This window comes from Drosophila suzukii (assembly GCF_043229965.1).
Source record: "Drosophila suzukii chromosome Y unlocalized genomic scaffold, CBGP_Dsuzu_IsoJpt1.0 scf_Y1, whole genome shotgun sequence".
Classification (NCBI taxonomy): Eukaryota; Metazoa; Arthropoda; class Insecta; order Diptera; family Drosophilidae; genus Drosophila; species Drosophila suzukii.
Window position 1 is genome coordinate 2,168,159 of NW_027255895.1, and position 13,067 is coordinate 2,181,225.

General features: G+C 49.9%; 1 protein-coding gene across 1 annotated transcript; it reads left to right on the forward strand.

Annotated features, from left to right (window-relative positions):
• Nucleotides 1-12,174: 12,174 nt before the first annotated feature.
• Nucleotides 12,175-12,560, forward strand: LOC139353954 (uncharacterized). Its single transcript, XM_070998152.1, has 2 exons — nucleotides 12,175-12,194; nucleotides 12,257-12,560. Exons 1-2 carry the CDS (start codon nucleotides 12,175-12,177, stop codon nucleotides 12,558-12,560), a joined length of 324 nt encoding a protein of 107 aa, XP_070854253.1.
• Nucleotides 12,561-13,067: the final 507 nt, after the last annotated feature.

Consider the following 13,067-nt stretch of genomic DNA (forward strand, 5'->3'; position numbering starts at 1 on the left):
CCGTCCCAGAACCACAAAGCAACGAACCAGAGCGCAGGATGCAAGCTGCCCCGACAAGCAGTATTCTAGGGCCCAGGGAGGACACAGCCGTGCAAAATAATCCATTTCGACGGAATCAGAATTCTGTATCGAGCTAGCCGAGGATTTGCGATTGCCTTCCCCAGCCAGACAAGCGTATACACCTGACGCTGGAGGAGCATCAGCAGTAATCAAGGAGACCCCAGGGCCGGAAGTTTTAGAACCCTGGGTGCACAAATTTCTACAAGAGGAATTGGCCAAATTCGACAGACTGACCGGAGTGTCACACATCTCCGAACACTCGATCAGAATGCGGGATGATAAGCCCATCAAACAGAGGTATTTTCCGAAGAATCCCGCAATGCAAAGGATTATTGATGAGCAGATCGACGATAGAGCCTTCTCGGAGCCCCCATAGCTCCCCTATTGTACTCGTGGGCAAGATATCGGGAGAGATGAGATTATGTGTTGATTTTCGGCAACTGAATGCCCATTCAATCCCCGATGCGACCCGCTGCATAGGATAACTCACATTCTGGAGTGGTTGCGCCACGCAAAGAACATCTCAACTCCTGACCTGAAGAGCGGATATTGGCAAATCCCCATGGCCAGGACGAGTCGCAAGTGCACTGCACTTACAGTTCCAGGAAGGGGACTGGATCACTGGAAAGTCATGCCGTTTGGGCTCCATTCAGCACCAGCCACATTCCAGCGGGCGATCGACAGCTTAATAGGACCCGAAATGGAACCCAACGCGTTTGCGTACCCAGATAATATATTTATCATCGGACGCACTTTAGAAAAGCATGTGCAGCATCTTCAAGAGGTATTCCGACGGCTACAAAAGGCGAATCTTCGCCTCAATGCAAAGAAATTCAGTTTCTTTAGGCGCAGCCTGGTATACCTCGGGCACGTCATCAGCAAGGAAGGAATCCACACTGATCCCGACAAGATGTTGGCAGTACGGCAACTGAGTCCGCCCACCACATGCAAGGAACTACGAAGATGTCTGGGTATCGCGTCATGGTACAGGAGATTTGTACCCAACTTTGCCAGCATCGTGCAACCCATGCCTCTGTTGCTGAAGAAAGGAAAGAAACGGCATTGGCAACTGGATCAACAAGACGTGTTCGAAGAATTGAAACGGAAGCTCACGGAGGCACCTGTGCTCGCCTGTCCGGATTTTAATTAAAAGTTTGTCTTATAAACAGACGCCAGCGACATAGGGATAACCCAGAATATCCAGGGAGAGGAACGCGTCATCGCATTCGCTAGCAGACGCCTCATCGCCGCTGAAGAGAAATATTCAGCCACTGAGAAGGAATGCCTGGCCATTATATGGGCCATAAGGAAGCTTAGGTGTTACCTAGAAGGGTATCGATTTGAGGTGATAACGGACCATCTCGCACTAAAGTGGCTCAACTCAATCGATAATCCCACCGGCCGAATCGCACGCTGGGCGTTAGAACTGCAACAGTATCAGTTTGACGTCACATATCGGCGCGGGAGCCAGAACATTGTCGCAGATGCGCTGTCAGCCCTTGGAGGTACTTCAAATGATCCAGGAGGATAGGCCTGGGTGACGCTCCCCTAAGCCCGTACGGCCGATACCCCTCGCGAGTCCGAGTCGGTACCAGCAGTCACCAAGTCACGCGTGAGAAGCGAACAGCGAGCGAGCGTCTTCAGGGAACTGCGAGGATCTTCAGGGAGCGGCGAGGATCTTCAGGGAGCTGCGAGTATCTTCGGGGAGCTACAGGACTGGAGCACCGAGTCATCAAGGCGAGAGGTCGTCGAGTCAATCAGGACCGTCGGAAGCACCGAAGGTCACAAGCAACGAGTCAAGGCCAACCAAGCGACTAAGACACTTGTAATAATATACCCGCAATAAACCCAATACGAACCCGTGAATTCTGTGCTTTCTCACTGAGCTACTGGGCGGTCACGTTAATATAAATTTGGTGGGACGAACACACAATATACTGAGCTAGCTGCGCGAATCTCGTAGCGAGCAGACCATAAAAATCAGTTCATTACAACATTTAAATAAAACCCAAAATACAACGAAACTTACATATATATTTTGTCAAAGCTAAATCAAAGCAAATACAAAAATGTTTAAAAATGTAATAAAAATCAAAGATCAACTTGAAGTTTAGAAATACACTATATTTTCATGCCCACACTTAAGTCGGCCCAAAAATGCCCTCCAACGTTAATACTTAGATTTATTAAACAAGATGTTTTGTCCGAGGTCAGGCTCAGCCGGCCGCATAGCTTGGCCCGACAGCGAGTGCTGGCGGATTTCCATGTAAGGCAGCCACATGCCCTAGAATTGCAAGGCGTGTCCCCTAATCGATTCCCTCTCCCTCCCATCATTACGAGCGCCACGAGCCAGACCCAGTACGCGCTACCGCTGACCACCTTCGCTCTTTGATATCCAAATCAAAACTGTGGTCTACTCAGTAACCCGGTGGCTGACACCCTCCATCTCACGTCAGCCCACCGCTCATCGAAGACCCTAGTCCCAATCTTTACAAATTTGTCTGTAAAGAGATCCTGGCGTGACCAAGCTTCACCCCAGCCTAAGAAACTTCTTCAAAGTCTGGCGCCCGAACAGGGACTTGGGGCTTACGAATTTTAGATGATTATATGGCCTAAAGACCCATCTGGTTACTTTGTTTTTAGATACAGCCATATAAGAGCGAATTTTTTTTGAAAAGTGGGTATGCAAGGAGATGAATAAATATCGAGGGACATGGAAATCTGGAACCAGAATCAAAAAATATATATATATATAAGCAAGACACAGGCTGGAGAACTTATATAAGTATACCCAAATCAAGACCAAACATTACCTAAAACGAGAGGTTGTCAGAGGTAAGAGATCACGGGGCAAGCAGATCTCGTTATTCACATACAGACACAAGCAAAGCAAGCACAGCGAAGAGAGAGAGAGAGCGGGCCCTCTATAGGTGAACCAATCAGGCCGCGAGATTTTAGAAGCACAAGTTAGGGAGCAGCTAATTCATACTCCCCACAGCGCAGCCATCTTGTTTTTCACTTTCACTGGCCAGGGCACGGCCCAACGGCCTCCTCCACGCACCGCACCAGGTGCCTCCAATCGGGGAAGTCGCCCGATGCCATATCTGGTGGGGGAAATAACCTTTTATTAGTTTTTAGTTTGTGAAAGGGGGCTACCGTTTTAGTTTTGGTTAGCTTGTAGTTAGAGGGGCTAAGCTACGGTGGGCACTGGAAACATTGAGTTTCCCCTTAGGGGAGTGGGGACGTTGGGAAAGCGCACCGTCCAGCAAGTGGCCCCCACTGACTCAAACTTGGCTCCTGCCTTGGTCCGTGTGGATTGGCTCTTGCCTCGGCCAGGTTTTTTGGGCGTCACTCGACCTCTGGCTTGTTTTATTTTTCTCTACGATGAGGCCGTGGTGCGGGCTTTCTGCGTTGGAGTTTAGGGTCACCTGACCACTAAACCTGCTCTGTAGTCTTGGCTTCGTCTGGGCTGTCCTCTTCTACCGGTACCGGACTCTGGGTCTCCGGATCGTCGACTGCTTCCTTCAGGTCTTCGAGCGATGGTGTCCTGCGTTCTTTAGTTCGTGTGTGCTGCAAACGCACGATCGTGGCCGAAATGAATTTGACCACCTTGTACGGCCCCTCGTACTTGGGTGCTAACTTTGCAGCAAAGTTATCAGCCGCCTTGGACAAGTTATGCTGCTTTACAAAGGCCAGCGATCCCAAAGTTGCACTCCAAGCGCGCCGTCTGAGGTCAGCAATCGACTACAAGTACAGTCATCGGAATCATAGCAAGAGAATAGGAAAATAACCGTCGCCGAGTCAACACATTTTCCGCTGAGTTTTTTTCCACTACGTCAAGTTTTCTACATCGCCGTCGAGAAAAATTTAAATCGTCGTCTTACGCTTTTTGTGGCTGCCATCGTTTCGCTGGGCATTTATTAACCCGTTAGCAAATAAATAAACATCTACATTTTCGCTGTTTAATATTTTTTTTTTACTTTTTGAGCTTTGTTTGACCCTTGTTAAAATTTTTCCGCCGCATCAAAATTCTTTGGTTTCTTTTTCTTCGTTTGATTATTTTTCGCAAACATGGGTGCACGTTGGATTTCGTATCTCAGAAAGCGAGAATTGGAGGCAACTCTGAAGGAGTTTGCCTTGGACGGAACAGGAAGCGTGGAGGAGATGGGGAGCCGGTTGGCAGCCTTTAATAACCGTGAAATATTGGCCGCGCTCAGCGAGCGGAAGTAACGGACGCCGAGTCCAAACCCTGCGGGTCTGACGCAACTCCATGTCCCAACATTTGGATGCGCTAGCCCCGCTGAGACAGTTGTCGACATGGAAGTCAACACTGCCAGGCGGGATATTTCTCCCAGAAAGCCGGAAATGACAGCGGCACCTCTAGCAGAAAAGTTGAGAAACTGGGGAATCACCTTCAACGGGACAACGGACCTGATCTCGTTTATCCAGCACCTCGAGGAAGGAGCCACGGCTTACGAAGTCAACGTTAAGAAGAAGCCGCAGGCCATTCCTGGTCTTTTCACAGGCACGGCCGAACACTGGTTCAGGGCAAGCCAGCTACTGGGAGAATCCTGGAAAAACTTCAAGAAGGCATTTCTTGACGTTTTGAGGTTGAGATACGCACCAGGCACCAGCGACAAGGAGAAACATTTAAGCAATATCTTGTAAATGTTCGATTGATGATGCACAGAGCAGGATATCATCCGGAACTGGAGTTAGAAAGGAATTATAAAAACCTACAGCCCTGGAGCAACTGACTGGCGGTAAATTATGAAGTCACCCGCGATAGAGACACAGAAAGTCATGCAAGGATGCTGGCTGAACTGCAGCCACCGACGAGGAGAATCGACCAGATCCCGTCGTACTCAGGAGCGCCACCAACGGGTCGCCAAAATACAGCACGACCACCTCGACGAAGACCCACAACGGCCACCGCGGTCCCGGAAATAGTTCCTCGGGAGGGGATCTTGCCAATAGTGCCAAACTTCAGACTAGCCTGCAGGAATTGTGCGCAGGCTGGGCATTTTTGACACGAGTGTCGCAATCCCAGAGTTCTCGTTTGGTAGGAGTGTGGTCGCCGAGGAATACGAACCAAATAGTGTTGCCGTCGTAGTCATCCGGGAAACGAGAGGAGTCTTCGTCCCCTCGGGGAGCGGCCGGAGACTGCCAGGAGGAATCCCCGGAATTAAAAGATATTTTACAGGTCCAGGCGAGCAGAATCATTGCACAAGTACAAATTGAGAGTCGAGTATTTAATGCAACCATAGACACCAGAGCCAGCAGAAGTTTCGTGACTCGTGGGCACACCACATAACGTACGGACGGTACGCACCCCAGTCAGCCTGGCCGAAGGCTCACGCAAGGAAATAACCAAGTCACTGGTGGCAAAAGTCCAGTTGGACCAACGTTTGGTCACATTTCCACTCTTAGTCTTACCCTCAATCGTAAAAAATGTGCTGTTGGGCATGGACTTTCCCTGCGGCCCGCCACCCTCCAATGTGGTCGCGTTTCGCTACAACTTAACCCTCTTCTCGTAGCCACCGGCAAGATTGATTCAGTTCTGTTTCCTCTTATGATAAATGAGTCTTCTTCAGAACAAATCGACAACTTCGAAGCCACCGTCCCAGAACCACAAAGCAACGAACCAGAGCGCAGGATGCAAGCTGCCCCGACAAGCAGTATTCTAGGGCCCAGGGAGGACACAGTCGTGCAAAATAATCCATTTCGACGGAATCAGAATTCTGTATCGAGCCAGCCGAGGATTTGCGATTGCCTTCCCCAGCCAGACAAGCGTATACACCTGACGCTGGAGGAGCATTAGCAGTAATCAAGGAGACCCCAGGGCCGGAAGTTTTAGAACCCTGGGTGCACAAATTTCTACAAGAGGAATTGGCCAAATTCGACAGACTGACCGGAGTGTCACACATCTCCGAACACTCGATCAGAATGCGGGATGATAAGCCCATCAAACAGAGGTATTTTCCCAAGAATCCCGCAATGCAAAGGATTATTGATGAGCAGATCGACGATAGAGCCTTCTCGGAGCCCCCATAGCTCCCCTATTGTACTCGTGGGCAAGATATCGGGAGAGATGAGATTATGTGTTGATTTTCGGCAACTGAATGCCCATTCAATCCCCGATGCGACCCGCTGCATAGGATAACTCACATTCTGGAGTGGTTGCGCCACGCAAAGAACATCTCAACTCCTGACCTGAAGAGCGGATATTGGCAAATCCCCATGGCCAGGACGAGTCGCAAGTGCACTGCACTTACAGTTCCAGGAAGGGGACTGGATCACTGGAAAGTCATGCCGTTTGGGCTCCATTCAGCACCAGCCACATTGCAGCGGGCGATCGACAGCTTAATAGGACCCGACATGGAGCTTAACGCGTTTGCGTACCTATATAAAATATTTATCATCGGACGCACTTTAGAAAAGCATGTGCAGCATCTTCAAGAGGTATTCCGACGGCTACAAAAGGCGAATCTTCGCCTCAATGCAAAGAAATTCAGTTTCTTTAGGCGCAGCCTGGTATACCTCGGGCACGTCATCAGCAAGGAAGGAATCCACACTGATCCCGACAAGATGTTGGCAGTACGGCAACTGAGTCCGCCCACCACATGCAAGGAACTACGAAGATGTCTGGGTATCGCGTCATGGTACAGGAGATTTGTACCCAACTTTGCCAGCATCGTGCAACCCATGCCTCTGTTGCTGAAGAAAGGAAAGAAACGGCATTGGCAACTGGATCAACAAGACGTGTTCGAAGAATTGAAACGGAAGCTCACGGAGGCACCTGTGCTCGCCTGTCCGGATTTTAATTAAAAGTTTGTCTTATAAACAGACGCCAGCGACATAGGGATAACCCAGAATATCCAGGGAGAGGAACGCGTCATCGCATTCGCTAGCAGACGCCTCATCGCCGCTGAAGAGAAATATTCAGCCACTGAGAAGGAATGCCTGGCCATTATATGGGCCATAAGGAAGCTTAGGTGTTACCTAGAAGGGTATCGATTTGAGGTGATAACGGACCATCTCGCACTAAAGTGGCTCAACTCAATCGATAATCCCACCGGCCGAATCGCACGCTGGGCGTTAGAACTGCAACAGTATCAGTTTGACGTCACATATCGGCGCGGGAGCCAGAACATTGTCGCAGATGCGCTGTCAGCCCTTGGAGGTACTTCAAATGATCCAGGAGGATAGGCCTGGGTGACGCTCCCCTAAGCCCGTACGGCCGATACCCCTCGCGAGTCCGAGTCGGTACCAGCAGTCACCAAGTCACGCGTGAGAAGCGAACAGCGAGCGAGCGTCTTCAGGGAACTGCGAGGATCTTCAGGGAGCGGCGAGGATCTTCAGGGAGCTGCGAGTATCTTCGGGGAGCTACAGGACTGGAGCACCGAGTCATCAAGGCGAGAGGTCGTCGAGTCAATCAGGACCGTCGGAAGCACCGAAGGTCACAAGCAACGAGTCAAGGCCAACCAAGCGACTAAGACACTTGTAATAATATACCCGCAATAAACCCAATACGAACCCGTGAATTCTGTGCTTTCTCACTGAGCTACTGGGCGGTCACGTTAATATAAATTTGGTGGGACGAACACACAATATACTGAGCTAGCTGCGCGAATCTCGTAGCGAGCAGACCATAAAAATCAGTTCATTACAACATTTAAATAAAACCCAAAATACAACGAAACTTACATATATATTTTGTCAAAGCTAAATCAAAGCAAATACAAAAATGTTTAAAAATGTAATGAAAATCAAAGATCAACTTGAAGTTTAGAAATACACTATATTTTCATGCCCACACTTAAGTCGGCCCAAAAATGCCCTCCAACGTTAATACTTAGATTTATTAAACAAGATGTTTTGTCCGAGGTCAGGCTCAGCCGGCCGCATAGCTTGGCCCGACAGCGAGTGCTGGCGGATTTCCATGTAAGGCAGCCACATGCCCTAGAATTGCAAGGCGTATCCCCTAATCGATTCCCTCTCCCTCCCATCATTACGAGCGCCACGAGCCAGACCCAGTACGCGCTACCGCTGACCACCTTCGCTCTTTGATATCCAAATCAAAACTGTGGTCTACTCAGTAACCCGGTGGCTGACACCCTCCATCTCACGTCAGCCCACCGCTCATCGAAGACCCTAGTCCCAATCTTTACAAATTTGTCTGTAAAGAGATCCTGGCGTGACCAAGCTTCACCCCAGCCTAAGAAACTTCTTCAAAGTCTGGCGCCCGAACAGGGACTTGGGGCTTACGAATTTTAGATGATTATATGGCCTAAAGACCCATCTGGTTACTTTGTTTTTGGATACAGCCATATAAGAGCGAATTTTTTTTGAAAAGTGGGTATGCAAGGAGATGAATAAATATCGAGGGACATGGAAATCTGGAACCAGAATCAAAAAATATATATATATATAAGCAAGACACAGGCTGGAGAACTTATATAAGTATACCCAAATCAAGACCAAACATTACCTAAAACGAGAGGTTGTCAGAGGTAAGAGATCACGGGGCAAGCAGATCTCGTTATTCACATACAGACACAAGCAAAGCAAGCATAGCGAAGAGAGAGAGAGAGCGGGCCCTCTATAGGTGAACCAATCAGGCCGCGAGATTTTAGAAGCACAAGTTAGGGAGCAGCTAATTCATACTCCCCACAGCGCAGCCATCTTGTTTTTCACTTTCACTGGCCAGGGCACGGCCCAACGGCCTCCTCCACGCACCGCACCAGGTGCCTCCAATCGGGGAAGTCGCCCGATGCCATATCTGGTGGGGGAAATAACCTTTTATTAGTTTTTAGTTTGTGAAAGGGGGCTACCGTTTTAGTTTTGGTTAGCTTGTAGTTAGAGGGGCTAAGCTACGGTGGGCACTGGAAACATTGAGTTTCCCCTTAGGGGAGTGGGGACGTTGGGAAAGCGCACCGTCCAGCAAGTGGCCCCTACTGACTCAAACTTGGCTCCTGCCTTGGTCCGTGTGGATTGGCTCTTGCCTCGGCCAGGTTTTTTGGGCGTCACTCGACCTCTGGCTTGTTGTATTTTTCTCTACGATGAGGCCGTGGTGCGGGCTTTCTGCGTTGGAGTTTAGGGTCACCTGACCACTAAACCTGCTCTGTAGTCTTGGCTTCGTCTGGGCTGTCCTCTTCTACCGGTACCGGGTCTCCGGATCGTCGACTGCTTCCTTCAGGTCTTCGAGCGATGCTGTCCTGCGTTCTTTAGTTCGTGTGTGCTGCAAACGCACGATCGTGGCCGAAATGAATTTGACCACCTTGTACGGCCCCTCGTACTTGGGTGCTAACTTTGCAGCAAAGTTATCAGCCGCCTTGGACAAGCTATGCTGCTTTACAAAGACCAGCGATCCCAAAGTTGCACTCCAAGCGCGCCGTCTGAGGTCAACAATCGACTACAAGTACAGTCATCGGAATCATAGCAAGAGAATAGGAAAATAACCGTCGCCGAGTCAACACATTTTCCGCTGAGTTTTTTTCCACTACGTCAAGTTTTCTACATCGCCGTCGAGAAAAATTTAAATCGTCGTCTTACGCTTTTTGTGGCTGCCATCGTTTCGCTGGGCATTTATTAACCCGTTAGCAAATAAATAAACATCTACATTTTCGCTGTTTAATATTTTTTTTTTTACTTTTTGAGCTTTGTTTGACCCTTGTTAAAATTTTTCCGCCGCATCAAAATTCTTTGGTTTCTTTTTCTTCGTTTGATTATTTTTCGCAAACATGGGTGCACGTTGGATTTCGTATCTCAGAAAGCGAGAATCGGAGGCAACTCTGAAGGAGTTTGCCTTGGACGGAACAGGAAGCGTGGAGGAGATGGGGAGCCGGTTGGCAGCCTTTAATAACCGTGAAATATTGGCCGCGCTCAGCGAGCGGAAGTAACGGACGCCGAGTCCAAACCCTGCGGGTCTGACGCAACTCCATGTCCCAACATTTGGATGCGCTAGCCCCGCTGAGACAGTTGTCGACATGGAAGTCAACACTGCCAGGCGGGATATTTCTCCCAGAAAGCCGGAAATGACAGCGGCACCTCTAGCAGAAAAGTTGAGAAACTGGGGAATCACCTTCAACGGGACAACGGACCTGATCTCGTTTATCCAGCACCTCGAGGAACGAGCCACGGCTTACGAAGTCAACGTTAAGAAGAAGCCGCAGGCCATCCCTGGTCTTTTCACAGGCACGGCCGAACACTGGTTCAGGGCAAGCCAGCTACTGGGAGAATCCTGGAAAAACTTCAAGAAGGCATTTCTTGACGTTTTGAGGTTGAGATCCGCACCAGGCACCAGCGACAAGGAGAAACATTTAAGCAATATCTTGTAAATGTTCGATTGATGATGCACAGAGCAGGATATCATCCGGAACTGGAGTTAGAAAGGAATTATAAAAACCTACAGCCCTGGAGCAACTGACTGGCGGTAAATTATGAAGTCACCCGCGATCGAGACACAGAAAGTCATGCAAGGATGCTGGCTGAACTGCAGCCACCGACGAGGAGAATCGACCAGATCCCGTCGTACTCAGGAGCGCCACCAACGGGTCGCCAAAATACAGCACGACCACCTCGACGAAGACCCACAACGGCCACCGCGGTCCCGGAAATAGTTCCTCGGGAGGGGATCTTGCCAATAGTGCCAAACTTCAGACTAGCCTGCAGGAATTGTGCGCAGGCTGGGCATTTTTGACACGAGTGTCGCAATCCCAGAGTTCTCGTTTGGTAGGAGTGTGGTCGCCGAGGAATACGAACCAAATAGTGTTGCCGTCGTAGTCATCCGGGAAACGAGAGGAGTCTTCGTCCCCTCGGGGAGCGGCCGGAGACTGCCAGGAGGAATCCCCGGAATTAAAAGATATTTTACAGGTCCAGGCGAGCAGAATCATTGCACAAGTACAAATTGAGAGTCGAGTATTTAATGCAACCATAGACACCGGAGCCAGCAGAAGTTTCGTGACTCGTGGGCACACCACATAACGTACGGACGGTACGCACCCCAGTCAGCCTGGCCGAAGGCTCACGCAAGGAAATAACCAAGTCACTGGTGGCAAAAGTCCAGTTGGACCAACGTTTGGTCACATTTCCACTCTTAGTCTTACCCTCAATCGTAAAAAATGTGCTGTTGGGCATGGACTTTCCCTGCGGCCCGCCACCCTCCAATGTGGTCGCGTTTCGCTACAACTTAACCCTCTTCTCGTAGCCACCGGCAAGATTGATTCAGTTCTGTTTCCTCTTATGATAAATGAGTCTTCTTCAGAACAAATCGACAACTTCGAAGCCACCGTCCCAGAACCACAAAGCAACGAACCAGAGCGCAGGATGCAAGCTGCCCCGACAAGCAGTATTCTAGGGCCCAGGGAGGACACAGCCGTGCAAAATAATCCATTTCGACGGAATCAGAATTCTGTATCGAGCCAGCCGAGGATTTGCGATTGCCTTCCCCAGCCAGACAAGCGTATACACCTGACGCTGGAGGAGCATTAGCAGTAATCAAGGAGACCCCAGGGCCGGAAGTTTTAGAACCCTGGGTGCACAAATTTCTACAAGAGGAATTGGCCAAATTCGACGGACTGACCGGAGTGTCACACATCTCCGAACACTCGATCAGAATGCGGGATGATAAGCCCATCAAACAGAGGTATTTTCCCAAGAATCCCGCAATGCAAAGGATTATTGATGAGCAGATCGACGATAGAGCCTTCTCGGAGCCCCCATAGCTCCCCTATTGTACTCGTGGGCAAGATATCGGGAGAGATGAGATTATGTGTTGATTTTCGGCAACTGAATGCCCATTCAATCCCCGATGCGACCCGCTGCATAGGATAACTCACATTCTGGAGTGGTTGCGCCACGCAAAGAACATCTCAACTCTTGACCTGAAGAGCGGATATTGGCAAATCCCCATGGCCAGAACGAGTCGCAAGTGCACTGCACTTACAGTTCCAGGAAGGGGACTGGATCACTGGAAAGTCATGCCGTTTGGGCTCCATTCAGCACCAGCCACATTCCAGCGGGCGATCGACAGCTTAATAGGACCCGACATGGAGCCCAACGCGTTTGCGTACCTAGATAATATATTTATCATCGGACGCACTTTAGAAAAGCATGTGCAGCATCTTCAAGAGGTATTCCGACGGCTATAAAAGGCGAATCTTCGCCTCAATGCAAAGAAATTCAGTTTCTTTAGGCGCAGCCTGATATACCTGGGGCACGTCATCAGCAAGGAAGGAATCCACACTGATCCCGACAAGATGTTGGCAGTACGGCAACTGAGTCCGCCCACCACATGCAAGGAACTACGAAGATGTCTGGGTATCGCGTCATGGTACAGGAGATTTGTACCCAACTTTGCCAGCATCGTGCAACCCATGCCTCTGTTGCTGAAGAAAGGAAAGAAACGGCAATGGCAACTGGATCAACAAGACGTGTTCGAAGAATTGAAACGGAAGCTCACGGAGGCACCTGTGCTCGCCTGTCCGGATTTTAATTAAAAGTTTGTCTTATAAACAGACGCCAGCGACATAGGGATAGGAGCTGTCCTAACCCAGAATATCCAGGGAGAGGAACGCGTCATCGCATTCGCTAGCAGACGCCTCATCGCCGCTGAAGAGAAATATTCAGCCACTGAGAAGGAATGCCTGGCCATTATATGGGCCGTAAGGAAGCTTAGGTGTTACCTAGAATGGTATCGATTTGAGGTGATAACGGACCATCTCGCACTAAAGTGGCTCAACTCAATCGATAATCCCACCGGCCGAATCGCACGCTGGGCGTTAGAACTGCAACAGTATCAGTTTGACGTCACATATCGGCGCGGGAGCCAGAACATTGTCGCAGATGCGCTGTCAGCCCTTGGAGGTACTTCAAATGATCCAGGAGGATAGGCCTGGGTGACGCTCCCCTAAGCCCGTACGGCCGATACCCCTCGCGAGTCCGAGTCGGTACCAGCAGTCACCAAGTCACGCGTGAGAAGCGAACAGCGAGCGAGCGTCTTCAGG